General features: G+C 39.0%; 1 protein-coding gene across 1 annotated transcript; it reads right to left on the reverse strand.

The window, feature by feature from the left end:
* Window positions 1–14,008: 14,008 nt before the first annotated feature.
* LOC148030398 (uncharacterized) lies at window positions 14,009–16,007 on the reverse strand. Its single transcript, XM_087687250.1, has 2 exons — window positions 15,243–16,007; window positions 14,009–15,153 (listed from the first exon to the last, which is right to left on the reverse strand). The coding sequence occupies exons 1-2, from the start codon at window positions 15,925–15,927 to the stop codon at window positions 14,405–14,407; spliced, it is 1,434 nt and encodes a 477-aa protein (XP_087543376.1). The 5' UTR covers window positions 15,928–16,007; the 3' UTR covers window positions 14,009–14,404.
* Between the last annotated feature and the right edge of the window lie 3,100 nt (window positions 16,008–19,107).

Raw genomic sequence — 19,107 nt, forward strand, 5'->3', positions numbered from 1 at the left:
TTCAAGCAAGAAATTTTCTCATTTTTTAATAATCACACATGCACGCATACACACATACACACAAAGATCCAACTACCTATACATGAGACACAACATGAGCTATATCCACGAGATACCGTCCTAATATACAAATACCCATAGATAAAGCATTATGATATACACAATGGGATGGCGATCAGATAATGATATCCATTATGACCAATGCTACTAGCACCCATTTCAATATCCAAGAATGCAACACACACACACACACTCTCTAAAGCAGTCAAGTTACATCACGTGATCTCCACACTATTGGAACATTTATAGACTCTCCACTTGATAATGTTACTCTCCTTCTCTTTGTAACTTCAAAGTTTGACATTACCATGCAACACAAATTCCAATCCCTCCAAATATCTTCATCAATATCAATTCTCCATGTACTTCTATTATGATCACACTTCAACCATGACAATTTGCACATTTTTTCTTCATAATTTACCTCTCTTATCATTGCATGAATGTACTCCCCATCCATATCATCATGTTTTCTTGCCAACATAATATCATATTTTTCCAACCAAGGAGGTATACAACCAACTGCCCCTATTTGTAATAATCTTGTTCTTTGAATTAGATCTTTTACCTCATATGCAATAAGTCTATTATGTAAAGGTAAAGGAAAAAACTTATGCAATAAAGAACTCAATGGTCTTATGCAATCCCATGTAAATGGAAGTCGTTGAGTTTGTAGTACACTCATTTCCATGATTGGATCTATAAGTAAGCATTCTTCATTTTCTTTTACAGTTATGCATTGCTTGTAATTTTCTCCACTAAAAAATGTGTAATACTCCCCATCCCATTGAATGCAAAAAAAATTAGTGAGTCTTGCTTTCCAATGACCTATACTTTCTAACGTACTACAAAAAGTGTCAGTTTTTACCACGACGTCATCTGCGATCTTGTATATTTCTCCATTATAAAGAATTCTTCTATATGTGGTAACTAGATGTCCTACTAGTGTATTCTCTTGAAGACCAAGAAATTGTGCAATATATTTTTGTTCTTCGGATGAAAGGGGCCTACGTTCTCTTCTCTTTTTTGTGATTAAAATGCCTTTTTCACGCATCATTATGTTATAGGGATATTGGGAATCATCTCTTTCAAAAAGTTTCCACATCTCCTTTGCCTTCTCAATTGAAGAAACCTCCACAATGCCATTCTCATGAAATGAATAACAACACGGTGTCTGGTAATCAGTGAAAGCATAACCATCAGGTAAAACAAGACAGGCACGTACTTGGATAAGCATTCTTTCATGTGGAAAAAGCCCATCTACTTCCATTTCTAATAACTTAAATATTGAAGTGAAGAATGTCCTCTTATAATAATTTACATAAGATATTTCGTTAAAGCGATTATTAGTCTTTACCGCTATATACAATGCTACCATTCGCTCAAAGTCACAACACCAATACACATCATGCGATCCATGTCTCAATATGTCATCTAGTAGTTCTCCATTTCCCGCAACGTGTTCTAAGGGAGGAGAATTTGCACCAAAGGCTTCTTCCTTTCAAACTCTCCAAGCAAAAAACAAAGTACGTACAATACCTAAACATTCTTTTGACCAACCAATACATCGACTATAACTATAGAAGGCATGTGCAATATCTATGAGCAACAAACCTAGGTCAAAAATTGACTTTGGTATCTCATCAACTATACCTAAAATATATGGTAAGCACCATTGGATGAACTTTTGGTTCTCTTCGGCCTTAAAGCTTTCATAGTACTTACTTGGATTACGAGGCCACCGTCCATGACAAATAGAGGGTGGAGAGAGCTTATAAGCCTTTTCACAACAAAAATCTATCATCTTTTTCTTTTCATTGGACATGGCTCTCATGAGTACTCGTATGTATTTTTGAAATATATTTAGAGATAACACATGCATAGCATCATATACCAAGTCTATTGACAAGTTAAAACCATACAAATCATACAGTTTCCATAGAATAGACTCTCAAGCTAATCCTGCAAGCTTTAGTTTTCCATCCTTTTCAGCTTGTGTGGATGCCCTCTTTGAACTTGATAAGGCATCAATCATTTCACCTATGGACCGTTGGGTTGGAGGATATCTTGCTTGATGTCGACTACCATCGTAAAGGTAATGTCCTTGGAATGAGGGATTACTAGTATCAAGAGTAGCTTGGGCTTTGTCTCTATGACAAAAGAATTGCCCACCATCTTTGAAGGATCCTATTTTGCATTGTGCAGGATGATCCCCTGTAACCATCATTAGCATTGATCTAACAACACAAAATTTTGATTGCCCCATTGGATTTTCAAAAATCTTTTCTACAGGATAGTTGTATGACACTTGCATACCATTTATGTAAAGGTCTTGTAGCTCACTAATAAGTGGTCTTAAAAAAGTTTGAAATACATCAGGAGTATTACGAATAAATTTAGAGCAACTAAAAGGTATGAATAAAATAGGAATAATGCCTAATATGGAACCCTTCCCACCATTAAGGACCTTAATTTCAACCACACCACAGTCTTTTTGAGTGGTACGAGAGGCTTGGAAGCCATCCCAATGTAAAAGAAGTGCCAAGTTTCGAGGATCACCTCTACACTTTTTCTTTTTACATTTGTTGAGATGTCGGCATTTTTTACAAACAAAATTATACTCTTGCATCTCTTAGTCAAAACCTTGTTCTACAACTATTGAAAAACAAGACCTTGGAAAAGTTGTATATACTTTCCCACATGTAGGGTTGTTACACACAATAGCCATCTCATATTCAGCATCAGGATTCCAAAAATCTTGATACTCACGACACTTTGTTCCATCCCAAAACTCGTTTATGAATTCTGGTTGCATATGGATATCTTTCCCTAACCATCTTGTTTTATGATGCCACATGCTTAGGAAATCATGACAAAGTGTCCTAGATCGCACTAAAAGCTCTAATTGTTTCTTTAGAGGCAAATAATTCCCATGTCTCCAAATAATAATTGGAGCATCTTCTCTTGTGCACTAATTGATATTCGGTTCTCATCCCAAAGAGCTTGAAGCTCAATTATTTTTTGTATAGTTTGTTGATATAATGTTGGCCCAACAATAGATATGTGATTGTCTATATAAGGATCTATTTGAGGAGACTCAGCATGGTTAATTGAGTTGTTGTCATGACTGAAGGGGGGGACTTATAGAAGTATTGATAGTTTGATCATTGCCTTGTTCATGTTGCCTTTCATTAGAAGGAGTAAGACCAATTTGCATACTTAGTGCATCATATTTGGCCTTCAACTCTTAGTGCCTAAGAAAAGTTTGTGGACCAACACTCCTCCCACCATTACAATATGCAAGGCAATCACACCACCTACATCTTCTATTTAAATCATCTATGTTAGTTTCACAATGCATTGGAGATGATTCTTCGTGCCTTTGGTTCTCAAGATGACCTCCTTGCACATTTGAGTCCCTTGGTTCACTAGGATGTGATCTTTCTAGAGAAGAATGTGTAATCCCAAGCATGTCATTTTTAGCGTGTCTAAAATAAGTACTACGGTTCACTAATTGCCAACCTTCAGTACTATGTGCACACTTATAGTTACATGTACATTTTCTTAATGTTCTTGTAGAAGAAGACATCCCTTACTTGAGTATCTTCAATCTTCAATCCAAGGTTGATGAAATTATGAGCTCCACAATAAAAACTCCAAGACTGCAAAAAAAACCGACCCATAACATAGTTTACGTTAATAACATATTTTAGTTGCGCAATTAATATCATAGTCTATACTAGTTTAGCATTAGAGCTACATTTAAAACCATACTTTGTAGTGTCTATTAATGACTTGGAAATAAACACACGATTTCACAAGTAGGATGAGAAATCCTAAGTCGCGAAAGAAAGGTGTTGGGAGAACTCTTAGAGTTTTCCTTGCACCCTTAAAATTCATAAGGATTGGCAGTATTTGTGGAATGTTAACAATGCTAGAGGTGCAAATGAGAGGCATGCTAGGGAGAATCCCAATATTAACTACGAAGATCCAAAGGTCCAAGGACCCTTGCATCCTAGTGCAACCAATGTTATGTTCCAAACTGTGAGCTAAATGGAAATTGGTTTAGAGTAGATGGGGGAAGTGGAGTGGTATTGTGTGGAGGCTATCTCAATTATTGGAAGCTTAGCTGATAGGAAACCTTGCAAGTCATGTTAGCCCTATAGATCTTTACCTTTTGAGTGCTTTGCACTCCCAAAGACTTTTCATAGTCTTTACAATTTTAAAGAGGGAGTCCACATTTACATAGAAAGAATAGTCCACATTTACACAACTTAAATAACCCAAGCATCTACTAAATCAAACCACACCAAAAAAAGGTCACAATTAGAAGTCACATACTCTGTCCATGGGTGGCAGTCATTTCTTTGTTCCATTCCATACATTAGTCGTCTATTGCTAGGAGAGGGTAGCTCAAAGAAGGAAATGTAACCATCATATTGGTTTGGAAGCTGTTTACTCGTTTGAAAGTTGTAATGCTTTGAAATGTAGTGTGCAAGTTGCTATTTATAGGCAAGCATTTGATAAGGTCAAAGATACTATTGAAGCCTTCAATAGACCAAGCATCAATATCTTATTTTATCTCCACCCCTTCTTGCAAGGCACTTCCAACCATGCCACATTCTCTTGAGCACTTAATAAGCACTTAAAACCATCTCTCTCCCTAGTACTGCATGCAGAGTACTCTACTGCATGCAGTTCCGACAGAATATTCGGCCTCTACTGCATGCTAGCCACGGATCTATCTCTCTCTCTCTCTCTCTCTCTCTCTCTCTCTCTCTCTCTCTCTCTCTCTCTCTCTCTCTCTCTCTCTCTCTCTCTCTCTCTCTCTGAGAGGCCGCATGCTGGCCACGGATCTATCTCTGTGTGTGTGTGTGTGTGTGTGTGTGTGTGTGTGTGTGTGTGTGTGTGTGTGTGTGTGTGTGTGTGTGTGTGTGTGTGTGTGTGTGTGTGTGTGTGTGTGTGTGTGTGTGTGTGTGTGTGTGTGTGTGTGTGTGTGTGTGTGTGTGTGTGTGTGTGTGTGTGTGTGTGTGTGTGTGTGTGTGTGTGTGTGTGTGTGTGTGTGTGTGTGTGTGTGTGTGTGTGTGTGTGTGTACGTATTTGTCTATCTAATACCGCACGAATCCCCCACACCCTCACCATTACCAGCACGCTAGCTTTATCAAAAACATTCTTCCTTCATTTATTCATCAAAGCTATACATGCTTTCATAAGCTCTGAAACCTCTCTCTCTCTGATCTCTCTCTCTCTCTCTCTCTCTCTCTCTCTCTCTCTCTCTCTCTCTCTCTCGCCACTGGCTGGCCTCTGCAGCCTTATCAGTTGACACTGCACTAATCCATCCATCCACCAGTAAGTTGCCTTACCTTACCTTCTAATTAGTTCTAATACAGTCGTTGGATTCAGTCCATTCAGCTCTGTGCCTTCCATGCTCATCTAATTAGTTCTGACACAATCGTTTGATTCAGTCCATTCAGATCAGACGATGGTTTGACAAGGAGAGCTGGACCCAATAGTCTTGAATACACAGATCAGACACACGCCTGATCAGCTAATTATTGACTTCAACCTTGTTTTGTAATGCAATTTTAACAGTTATTTGCATTGGAATTCTGACCATTTGTAGCTTAATAAAAAACATTCTTCCTTCATTCATTCATCAAAGCTATACGTGCTCCTGCAAGCTTTGAAACCTCTCTCTCTCTCTCTCTCTCTCTCTCTCTCTCTCTCTCTCTCTCTGTCTCTCTCTCTCTCTCTCTCTCTCTCTCTCTCTCTCTCTCTCTCTCTCTCTCTCTCTCTCTCTCTCTCTCGCCACTGGCTGGCCTCTGCAGCCTTATAAGTTGACACTGTACTAATCCATCCATCCACCAGTAAGTTGCCTTACCTTACCTTCTAATTAGTTCTGATACAGTCGTTTGATTCAGTCCATTCAGCTCTGTGCCTTCCATGCTCATCTAATTAGTTCTGACACAGTCGTTTGATTCAGTCCATTCAGATCAGACGATGGTTTGACAAGGAGAGCTGGACCCAATAGTCTTGAATACACAGATCAGACACACGCCTGATCAGCTAATTATTGACTTCAACCTTGTTTTGTCATGCAATTTCAACAGTTATTTGCATTGGAATTCTGACCATTTGCGTGTTGATCTGTTGAGAAGTGCCATCGACTAAAAATTTAGGGGTTAACTGAAGCTATACACACACACACACACACACAAAGATTTACCTCATAGACAGGCAATTTCTCGAGGCGCCCTCTTTTGTAGCCTTTTAGAGCATTGTCATAATTAGGAAGAGAGGGACTTGTCACTTGCATTTGGTGGTCATCTTGTGTGCGCAAGCAGCACATAAAATTACAACTCTCTTTGTTAGGAGAAGAATAGAGATTTGATAAAAGAGCGAGAGACAGAGGTCTGTGCAATTGTGTGTATTATACTCATGATGTCTACTGAGCGGCCTGTGTTGAGACCAGTAGGCAATGTGGCTCCTTGATCAGCAAGGTGGAGATGACAGAGCAGGCGCTAGGAAGGCCACAAAACCCCCTCCTTCCCCTGTCAACAAGCCATTAATTTCTCCCCCTCTTGTACCTCCTCTACTGCCCAAGATCTCCCCACCCAATTCACAGCCTTCCACCCCAAGAATTGCCCCCAGCCCCCAAGCAAGAAGCCATGTCCTGAAGCCCAATGCTTCATTCAAGCTCCCGGCCCCTCGCAAGCCCACTGGCATCTCTCCCGCCACCCTTTCCCTATGTCTGAAATCAACAGGTTTCAAGGCCCCAACAGGTTTCAAGAGGAGCTTCTCAAGCCTGCTAAGATCACCGGGAGATGCATGTATGTCCCCATTTAGAAGCTATACATGTATGTCCCCAATTAGATGCAATCAACAGGTTTCAAGGAGGAACTTCTCGAGCCTGCTAAGATCACTAGGAGATGCATGTATGTCCCCAATTAGAAGCTATACACACACACACACACAGAGATAGAAGTATCCTAGGGTCCGAGATTGACCTCATAGACATGCAGTTCCTCGAGGCGCCCTCTTTTGTAGCCTTTTAGACATCGTCTGCCTATAGGCATGATATTGAGCTGAATCTGCCCATTATCTGCCTATAAGCATGATAGTTAAGCTTATAATTATATGGATTGTGCCATAAGGTGATTATATGTAGGTTAGCGTCTTAATATGGCTGGAGCAATCAGCTGTAGGGCTTATAGAAGGGCAAAGTTATCATGTTCTGATTATTATTGAGGGTGTGCAAATGCAGGGGTGAAGAAGAGTATGAGGAATCTGACCACGGGGTGATAGTGAATCCAAGGAAGAAGCAGAAACTCAATGGAGGGATACACAGCATGATGGGAATGATGTTGCAACAACAGCAGCAGCAGCAACAAGAACAACATCCATTGAAGCTCCTCTCTGCGAGACATGCAGCGATCGATCTCCATCTATTAGTAGCACAGCTGACTTGAAAAGCAATGCATGCAGGAGTTTTGTGATGGGGGCAACCTGTTGATGAGCACACTCCTACCTCCTCCTCTCTGCGAGACATGCAACGATCGATGTATGGCTTCGTTGGCTCCAACCATGGTAATTCTCACATGATGAATTACAACAACATCAGTAAGCAATCATTTCTCTCTCTCAATTTCAAGGATTACATCATGTCCTATCACAATAGACAGGAGATCATGTAGCTCAAAACCATCTCTCTCCCTACTGCATGCAGAGTACTCTACTGCATGCAGTTCCGACAGAATATTCCTCTACTGCATGCTATTAGTCTTCTGCAGAGATACTCACCGTCTTCAGATTACTACAGGTGGCATTAGTCTTCTGCAGAGATACTCTGTTGAGGCTCTGGTTGCTGTGCTGGCAATGTAGCATCCACATCACTGCAATGGATGTGTTGATTAGAGTCTGAAGCATCAGAATGCTCATGTCAGGATCTACTCCCCTTGGCAAAGATCTTGAAGATGCATTCAAGGCCAGAGTCTCCCATGCAATCATTGGGCAGATCTGTACTTAACATTAACAATTTTGATCTCTTTCCCTGCTATCTGTGAAGACATTGTGCAGGGCTATGGGATGACTGAGGCAATGCCTGTGCTAGCCAATCCCAAGACTAGTACTATCTCTCTCCCTCAGAAAAAACCTGGAGAAATCTGTATCAAATGTTGTAGTGCAAATGGTGGACTCAAGTACATTGTCCAGGTAACTTGCTCTTAATCCTAGATGACTTATATGGCCAAGTTGAGACTCATGATTAGATGCTTGTGCTGTGAAGGATAACAATAAATACTTCTTTTGATACATTTTCTGTAATGTACATTAATTATGTGTTAGTAGATGCACCATAGCCTTCAATTTCTGAGATTGTAAGTTTCTCAATACCCGGCTATGCTTATGAGGACATGACATTCTTACAACCATACTATATTTTAAAAACAGTTAAATAGGAATCTTGAAGTTTCTTGTAAAATAGTACTTGAGCTATTAAGGAGTGGCCGTACTAATGGTGACAGATTGAATTTATAATGTCTTGACTCCCATGCCCAATCACACTGTGCGAAATTCAACTAGTTATTATGACTATCATGATAGAGAAGATTATCATGAGCTGTACCATTATTACAGTGAGAGATATTAGTCTTTCATACCTTGGATCAGACTTAAGCTTGGAGGCTGTAGATTACCAAGTCTTGGAGGCTGCAGATTACCAAGTGATGATCGATGATGGAGATGTGGAGATGATGGATAGTACAAAACTAGAGTATTGCTTCTTTTGCTTGCCCTGCACCCTGCACTAGCTGAAAGCGCAAAGTACAAATTCGTTTTGTGAAAAGAACAAAAAGAAGATGAAGTTGTACATTGGAGAAACGGGCGGGAACCCCAAAATGTAAAGGAGGGAAACTAATTCGTTTTTTTGCTAACGGGAGGATGAGATATTTCTTATTTCTTTTTCTAAATCTTCCTTTTATGGTAGGATTAGATTTCTCTCTTTTTTACAAAATCTTCATTCTATGATTTTATAAATTTTTATTGTTATGGCATACTATATTTTAAATATAGTTAAAGAAGAATCTTGAAATTTATTGCAAAATAGTACCCGAGCTATCAAGGAGTGGTGATGGTGACCGATTAAAGTTTTAATGTCGACTCCCATGCCTAATCACACTGTGCCTAATCACGTGACCGATTAAAAGTAAGGAGGGAGACTATAATGTTTTTTTGCATAGGCTCGCAAGTGGTTGGCATCTTGGAGCATAAGCTCGCAAGTGGTTGGCATGCTAGCAGACTGGCTCTTATGCTTCAGGCTCCACAGTCAACAAAAATTTATAAGCTCCATCATGTAAATGAAGCTTGGAATGTTTAAAATATAAGAAACATTTATTGATTTAGCAAAGTTTTCTCTTATATTCAAAGGGAGTTTCTATAATTTAGATTTATGGTAGGATTAGATTTTTATCTTCATTTTATGGTAGGATTAGATTTTTCTTTTTTTCACAAAGTCTTCATTCTATGATTTTATAATTGCTTAGAGAGCTATCCACATGTGTATGTATATTTAAAGGCACATGCTCTTACTCAAAGTGTACACGAGAGAGAGAGAGAGAGAGAGAGAGAGAGAGAGAGAGAGAGAGAGAGAGAGAGAGAGAGAGAGAGAGAGAGAGAGAGAGAGAGAGAGAGAGAGAGAGAGAGAGAGAGAGAGAGAGAGCGAGAGAGAGAGAGAGATGCATGATTGCCTTTTACAAGCAATCATGTATCTCTCTTTACAAATTTTTTTTTTGAGTTGTGCAGGTAAACTCCTCGGTAGACACACAGTGTGTGTTTGGGGTTCAACTCCCTTTGAGTTTATCCTCCTAATCACCTTTTGTAGGTTTGATATGTGTAACCACCAAGATTTCTATCTATCAACCTAAACAGTAGCAAATCAAGCCAGTCCAAGAGACTATGTTCAATACTAGAAGAAACTTCTTATAATTTCAGCCTTTCTGTCTTTCATCCAAATGCAAGGATTATCTCGAATCATAGCAATGGTGTGCATGTGTAAAGGCTTTGTTGTGCAGGTATTTGATGAGCTCATCTTGGATGACTTTTTGCACCATGTACACTGAGAGTGTGCTCTTTTCTAGGATTTCTCTTTTAATCAACATCCTTTATTTTTCACATCTTCTTTCTTCTTTCTTCTTTCTTCTATGCTCATCTTGCCCACCTTTCTTGTGCTAAGACAATGTTTAGTGTTGTACCTCTACTTTGACATGCTTGAACTTTGTATCTTCAATTATCATTAGAAGTGTAGGTCCAAAGTCCAAGGTAAGGAGTTTGGACCTCCTCGGTAGACACACACATTGTGTTTGGGGTTCAACTCCCTTTGAGTTTATCCTCCTAATCACATTTTGTAGGTTTGATATGTGCAACCACAAAAAAATAATTACAAAGATATGTGTAGCCACAAAGGTATGACTTTTGTAGACAATGATGTCACTACATCTGGGAAGAGGTTTTCTCTAAAATTTTCCCAAAGCATTTCAAAGCTTCATCATGATTTCTATCTATCAACCTAAACACTAGCAAATCAAGCCAGTTGAAGAGATTTATTCAGTACTAGAAGTGACTCCTCATAATTTCAAACTTTTTATCCTTTTTTAGCAATGGCTAAACAGATCCATCAACATCCAAGTGTTGCTTAAGAGGGGACTTGCCATCATAATGTGGAAAAATGAAAGGAGTTGAATTTTTACATAATCTCTACATTTTAAAATCTTGCTTTCAAAATGGTTTTATAAGTTTGCAAATATGCTTTCAAGGCCACCAATGCTTTCAAGGCTACCGATCTATGAGAGTTTGGTGTGGGCACCCTTCATGTTGGAATATCAATGGTACTTCTTGTTAAGGACTATGCATTGGAAAAAGCTAATCTATTCCTTCCCTTACATTTATTGAGGTGTTTTTAGTGCATTCTGAGGGGAGATGCAAGTGTACATAAGTGATGGACGTGTGGTACATCATTCTTATTGTGGTAAGTACACTATTAGTAACTTTAAATGGTTTCTCTTTGCAAAAATGATCATGCATACAAATAATATCTCCTAGAAATTATGCCTATCGTTGTAGACTTTTGAGTAGGAAGCAAGTTGCTAAAGGAAGAAGGCATGATCCTGGCAAGCAAGGATTACCTCGAATCGTAGCAATGGTGTGCATGTATAAAGGAGCCTTGAGATAGCAATTGTATGACTTTATGAGATAGGACCCAACAATTGTTGCAGCTAGATTATATCAAGCCATGGGGAGAATCACCAACAACTATTGCAACTACCTTATTTCAAGTCATGGAGATACTGTAAGAGCCACTTAAGCTTGATGACTAGGAAATGGGACTAGTACTATCTTATTCAATGGCGTGTTTCTCATATGACATGTACGTAAACAATGTCTCAATAGCAATCATTGATATTGATCCTTAGTTGGATCTCCTTCTCATCTCTTTGCACCATGAAAATCTAAAAAATGTATTTAACCATAGTGCAAGGCAACAACTTCATTGAGCATGCTTTCTCCCTTTGTACGCCTCTGTTCAAGCTTCTCCTTTATCACAGAAAGCTTGGTACTGAGGTACTTGATGAGCTCATCATGGATGACCTTTTGTATAATGTACACTGAGAGTGTGTTCTTTTCTTTGATTTCTCTTTTAATCAACATTCTTTATTTTTCACATCTTTTTTCTTCTTCCTTATATGCTCATCTTGCCCTCCTTTCTTGTGTTAAGACTATGTTTAGTGTTATACCTTTACATTGACATGCTTGCACTTGGTATCTTTAATGATCATTAGAAGTGTAGGTCCAAAGTCCAAGGAAAGAAGTTTGGGTCTCATGTTATAATATTACCTTGTTGCTAACTCACTTGATTGTTGCCAATTTAGTTTGGAAGGTTGTAGTGAGTAGGTGTTCCTTCATGTGAATTAGCATATAGGTTAGTGAACTGATTGGAGGAGGACCAGATGTAATTGACAAGCACCTACTCTTGGTTAAAGTGGAAGAGTGCAATTACCTCCTATACTTTTGAGGGGAGTGATATTCATATGGGTTCTTGATGGTATGGCCAATTGCATAGTGATTCTGATTATCATGCGACCCCTTTGTGCAAGTGGAAGGGCAATTAGGTTTCAGATGGCCTAGGTGTCATCTTGGAGCATAGGCTCACAAGTGATTGGCATGCTAGCACACTGGCTCTTATGCTTTAGGCTTCACAATCAACAAATATTTATAAGCTCCATGCAAACGGAGCTTGGAATGTCTAAAATATGACAAACATTTATTGATTCAACAAAGTTTTCTCTTATATCCAAAGGGAATTTCTATAATGTTTTTGAGTAATGTAGCTTTTTAGTTATATCTAAAAGTCATTGTAGTGATAGCAATGTAATCAAGTTAATCTTTTTAATAATCAAGTCACATCTTCAATTATTAACAAAAAATAACCATTTCGTATTAGGATAGAATAGAGATAAGTGCATGAGGATTATCTAGGTTTAAGTACCAACACAAAATCAATAAAGCAACTAAAAGTGCCAACTCAACATTTATGGAAGAACATTAGATGAATTGATGGGATTCTATGGCAAGTATATTTCCATGTATGTATGGGTAGTGAAAACAATACGCACAATTTAATTGGCCAACTTATAATGAGGTGTTATCTCATCTTATGATAGTTTCCTAAAATGGAAGGTTCATCTATGTTGCTAGAACAGTGAGTAATCCAAAATGTTTTCAACCTCTTGTGATAGATCTTGCAAGGATGTAATCCAAACCTCCTATCTTGTAAAGCTAATATTATTAGTCAATCTAACAGCCATTGTGATAGTTTTGGGCCACTTCTCTAAATGATATAGTAGTTGAAGAAATATGTAAGACATGAACCTTTTCTAAATACCCGAAACAAACAAAAAAAGGGGCAATGCTCTAGCACATGCACATGCACACTCGTTACTTTAGAAGTTTTTGGTTAACACAACAGAACACCACACACACACACACAAACATTTTTTAAGGATATACCATTACATAAATGAGTAAGTTTTCCTTTTCTGTTTGCCTTCACACTGCCACACACAAACACAAATCTTACGTAATGGTATATCCTTAAAAAATATCTGTGTGTGTGACAAAGTGAGTTCATTTAGTAAATCTATTACATTTCATAGCATTGAATAGGCTCATTTATTTTTAATGTTTTGCATATTTATAATGTTTCCATAATAAAATCTCCATATTACCTACTACATCACACTATAGTTCTATAGACCCTCATCTTTGCACTACAAAACTATGTTTGCTGCAAACAATGGCTACAATGAAAGCTTATTCCATCATTATCTATACATGAATTAGTGTGTTTTGGATGAAATACATGCAAGAGGAGATTGAGACATAAGCTACACTAATAACTCTCCTATACTTGGCAACATAGGTTGAGGCACAACACACTAGCTTGACATGCTTGCAACAAGTGTTAATTTCTTAGCTTGGTTATATAAACATTATTGTTTTCTATGACTAAAAAAGTATTTGTTTGCTTTGCTATAGAGACACTTATTTTGTTTTTCTGGCTTTGTATATATTTATCTTGTAAAATTAAAATATTAGTTTATATCCAAAACTTCCTACATGGTAACTAGAAAAAATTCGTACATTTACTAGGTAAGAATCATTTTACTAGTTATAGCTTCATTTCTATATAGTAAAATTAAAAACCTAGTTTGAATATTAAAATTCCTACGTGCTAACTAGAAAAATTTATTCATTTACTATATGCGGGTCCTTTTACTATCTAGTCTTGTGTCTAAAGTTCCTTGTGTCATCCAAGAGGTCAAAGCCTTGACACCAATTGATGGATTTAGAGTTACAAGAATGCACATACACAACCTAAAGAAGTAGAAGCTTAAGAGAGCAGAGTGAAGTGTATTGAGTAGTAACAATAGAAAAAAATTTACAAGACTTGGTATGACCTAAAGTGAATAGGTATATGTATAAAGTCAGGGGAAAAAAACCTCCTAAGAGGGAAAAAGTGCCCCAACAATCCTAAGTATGTATTGAAATAACAAAAGTTTCTTCCAAAGGATGAAAGTGCACATGAAACTATACAAAATGCTAGTATTGGGTTGTGATCGTCATGGGTTCAAATCTTGGCTAAACAAGCAAATATACTAGTATATGTGGTGGAAAAGCGCACTTGCACTCGAAGTTAGAACTAGCTTCTCGAAGGTACACTCGAAGTTAGACTAACGAGAAGTGCAAGTGAACTTTTCCACCACATATGCCAGATAGATGATAGTGTGCTTGGTTAACCGAGATGTGATCCCACGTGATTGAGAGAGTAAAAGATGATGTAGTCGGGGAGGATAGCCCGGTCGTCGTAGAGGACGAGCTCGTCGTAGTTAAGGACTGGCCCGGGGACACCTTGAACAGAGTGGAAGCCGGGGGGAGGCATGCTGAGGTGGGTGAGGTTGTGGGTGGACTGGTACGTGCGGCCCGCGAGGACCTTGGTGACCAGCATGACCCTGAACTGGTGGTGGCTGCCGGCGTTCATCCTGACGTAGTGGTGGGCTTTGCTGGAGGTGGCGGAGACGTAGATGCCTCTGCCAAAGCGCTGGAAGCGCGCACGGTGCTTGGCCTTCCGGAAGCCCTCCTCCAAGATCCCACATAGACCGCAGCCCTCGATGGAGCACAGCAGGTCATCATCACGATGATCCGACGACCGCGTGCCGGCCCGGCCTGATTGGAGGCGGCCCAGCTGGTCGCACATGACCGTGGTGCCGTGGTAGCGCTGCAACTCGTTGCCGTTCTCGAGCACCCGCCGCCTCACGTCCAGGTCTGCCCCCTCCTCCTCTGCCTCCAGCTGCATCTGCTTCTTCAGCTCCACCCTGTACTCCTCGTATTTCCTCCTCCTCCACCCCATGTTGTTGACCTTGAAGATATAATGCACGACAGGCGACTCCGTTGGCCGCTTCCATGCAAACTTGAATTTCTCGGTAATTTGTATCCATGTGTCGGTGCTGCGCTCATCCCCCGTGTTGAAAGTTATCTCTGTCACTGCATTACGATGTTATGCGAAGGTTATCATCAAGATCACCAGATTGCAATAGATCATTGCCACAGACAGAGAGAGAGAGAGAGAGTACACGGGTGCGCTCGAATGAAGTGCTGCTCCAGCTCGCCTCCGCCGCTAAACACCTCCAGACACTGCGAGCACTCTCGAAGGTTGGAGCCGTACACTGGCATGCGCCATCGCGACACACGGGTGTGGTAGGGCTTGTCCCATTGGTGCTGGTGAAGGGCGTCGAAGCTGTCGAAGCTCTGCCCGCAGGCATCGCACGACACCTTCATCATCGTCGTCATAATCTCCTTATGAGTGGTCGGATCCTTCCGATCACGAGTACCTGACGTTGTAATACTTGGCTTTAACGGCCCGCCAACAACATCGACACGAGTGCTGCCACTGATCAACCTCATGCGAGCCATGATCAATGGATTGCTGAGATCATTGATGCTAACATCCGCCAACTGGCGTCTGCTGCGGCGATGAGACGGCCATAGCTGCGATTCCATGCGGATGATGCCTGCTGGTATTCTTGCAATCCTGCTCAAGTGCGGGCCGCTTGCTGTCGAAGGAGCGCCCACACTTGAGGCAGTGTAACCGTTCCCCACTTGTAGTAGTACATGGGTGCGAATCAGCGAAGTGCTGAAGCATCGCACCCTCGCTTGAGAAAAACCGGCTGCAACCCTCATCGCCATTGGCAATCTCTCTCTCTCTCTCTCTCTCTCTCTCTCTCTCTCTCTCTCTGTGCTCCCGCGGTTGTGAGCCATATTTATTTAAAGAAACCATCTTGACTCGACTGTAGCTCTCGACTGTAGCTCGATGGCGAGAAAAAGCTTCCTTCAGTAACATTCGAAGTCTCTAGGTCATTTCTTTTCTTTTCTTAAACCTAATTAATAGCCGTAATGTTATATATACTTTCACCTAATCGTTTCATGAATTTTTACACTCTGTATGTTGTCCTTTGTGCAAGTTGTTCTTTTATAAAAACTATAATGTGCCGTATGTATTTAAGTATAAGAACTCCACATCATCACCTCATGGAGATGTTTTTTAGGCATCCTTAAATAAGGTCTAAGCCATACTAGCGTTTCCCTTTGGTCGTAAGCAAAGGTTTCACAACAAACTAGTTGAGAAGTAAAAATAAAGTTGCTTTTAAATTTTATTATACGAATCTCCACCACATGATATACTTTGCTTGTAGAACAAGAAAGCTAAAGATATAACAGAGAGCTTGTTCTTCTCTTACAGGATCCCCATAGTACAAACAGAATCTGAAGAGGAAAAAAGTGATAATGCAGAAGAAGATTATGAAAGCAAGCTAGAAGAGTCTATCCTACTCATAGAAGGTAGAGATGAGGAAGAATTTTCTGAAGCCTTAGAAGCAAAAAATCCATTTTTGTTTGACAGAATGATTATGGTATCTTGTAGAGCATTACCCCTTTTTTCTTTTCTTTTCTTTTTTGAGTGAGAGAGAGAGAGAGAGAGAGAGAGACAGAGAACATTAGTTTCTTTAATCTTCTAAAAATAAACTCTTCTCTCTCGAAAATCAAGCTATCCACACATTTCAAGGCTAAGTGGACTACCTAATTAAAGTTAATCGTGGGTAAAATTTTTGGGACATGCACCACATTGTCACCGCTGCTCGCACCATTGTATAAGCATATGCCCTAAAGGGCAATGCTAATAAACAATGTTGTAAGCTTATGTCAACACATTATACATGATAAAATAGGATTAACACTTTTGAAATTAAGAGCATTGTAGAGATTTGGCATTCATATGATCACATTTACATTATCTAATGCCACAATAAGAGAAGGAAAAGCCATACCAAATCTATGTGGTGTCAAGGTGGTCATGCTCAAAAAATTGCTTGTAGTAAACTTGAGCTAACTGGTGCACTTTCAGGAAAGAATGCTAATCACAAAAGCAAACAATATTAATAACCAAAGGCAATGCTTGCCCACCCACTTTCTCTAAGGTTATTATTCATTTGAACTTCCATGAAAAGCACGTGATGATGAGGCTCTCTTTGCCAAAGACACTAGCTATTTTGAAGTTCTTCACTCTAGGTGTGTATCTCATTTACATAATTGACATTGAAGTCACTTACAAGGGGAGAGAGAGAGAGAGAGAGAGAGAGAGAGAGAGAGAGAGAGAGAGAGAGAGAGAGAGAGAGAGAGAGAGAGAGAGAGAGAGAGAGAGAGAGAGAGAGAGAGAGAGAGAGAGAGAGAGAGAGAGAGATTATGATAATAATGATGCGATCGATTGATTGCTACAGAGGTAAAAAAGAAAGAGATGGCAATTTTCTAGAACATGGATATGTATTCTAAGTATGTATAGAGAGCTCGAACATGTCAAGTAAATAAATTCCTTGGCCATTCACCTGAGAAACTGACTAAAGAGTCAAAAGTAGGATTTATCTCAGCCTTTCCATTAATTGGTAAGGGCCCATTCATCTCATATAGCCTTTCCATCTTGTAAAGTGTAATCAATCCTTCATCATAGCTAAGAATATGGTTTTAGATGATTTTTCATTAGTTTTCCACTTATAAATTTTATATTCTTTTCAGAACTTAAGCATTTAAAATAGTCTATGCATGTTGGTTTTGAATGATAGGGCTATAGTCAAGCTTTAGGAAGTATTAGACCATGTTAGTCTTTTTTCATCAAGGCTCTTTGTTAGGATCGCCAATAATTTAAAATAGTCTATGCATATGATAGGGCTATAGTCAAGCTTTAGGAAGTATTAGACCATGTTAGTCTTTTTTCATCAAGGCTCTTTGTTAGGATCGCCAATAATGGCACATGCTACTACAATGGTGCAATGATAAGGTGGTTCTTCTTCAAAAAGATTACCCCTAGCTAACTTGACTTGAGGGGCCTACCTTTAAGAAAGAATGCTACTAAAAAAAGGTTACTATTTGTTTGAACTTCTTCTATGAAAAGCACACTATGATGAAAATCTATTTGTTTAAGAGGCTGTTAAGAGGCTAGTTGTTCTAGATTCCTTGGATTTGGGGGTGTACCTATTTTTACATCATAGCCATTGAGGTCACTCACATTTTAAAAAACTGGAAGCATAGACATGGTTAATAGATGTGGTTTTCTGGGCATGTTGAGCAACATGTTTACTAATGTGTTTATAGTCATGCCCAACATAAAAGCTTTTATATGCTTTTAAGCATGCCTATAAATGCGTATTAAACTAAAGTTTAAATGCAACTATAAATGTGCAAAAAATAGGGATACATATCAAACCTACCAACAATTAATTTCCATTTTAAGTCAAGTCTTATCGCTAAGAGACACATGCAAGAAGGGCTAAATGGACAAGACACAAGAGAGAAGCAATATTTTATACTTCTTCTTTCTCCTTTTCTCAAGAGCAACACATTTTTCTTTTTGTTCTTCTCAATAGCAAGTAAGACATTCCATTTTTTGTTCTTGTCTCAAAATACATATTTCTTCTCTTCTCATTTCAAAAAAATAGAAATTTTAATCCAAATTTGAATTGATAATTTTATGAACTATATTGTCATTTGTGCAACTTTTCTATAAACTTATAAGGTGTGATATGTATTAAGTAAAGTAACTACACATCATCCCCTCATGGAGGTGTTTTTAGGCATCCTTTGAAAGGTTGTAAAATTTGATACATATTTTTATTTGGCATGCTAGCATTAGTGGTGATTCTTAGAATCACTTAGCACATGACCTAAAAGCAAAGGTTTCATGACAAAGTTATTATGAAGAGTAGTAAAAGTACAGGTGACCTTTGAAACTTGTCACAAAAACATAAACCAGAATATATTTTATAGTACAATCTTAATAGTTTTTGTACCACTATATAATGAAGAACACATTTCATAGTATGATTTTTCCATTGTAACAATAAAAGGAAACGGAAAGAGAAGGGACATAGTTTTCTTCTTCAACTGTAAGAT

Source organism: Lygodium microphyllum, chromosome 10, assembly GCF_053477565.2.
Source record: "Lygodium microphyllum isolate KBCC chromosome 10, Lygodium_microphyllum_v1.1.10, whole genome shotgun sequence".
Classification (NCBI taxonomy): Eukaryota; Viridiplantae; Streptophyta; class Polypodiopsida; order Schizaeales; family Lygodiaceae; genus Lygodium; species Lygodium microphyllum.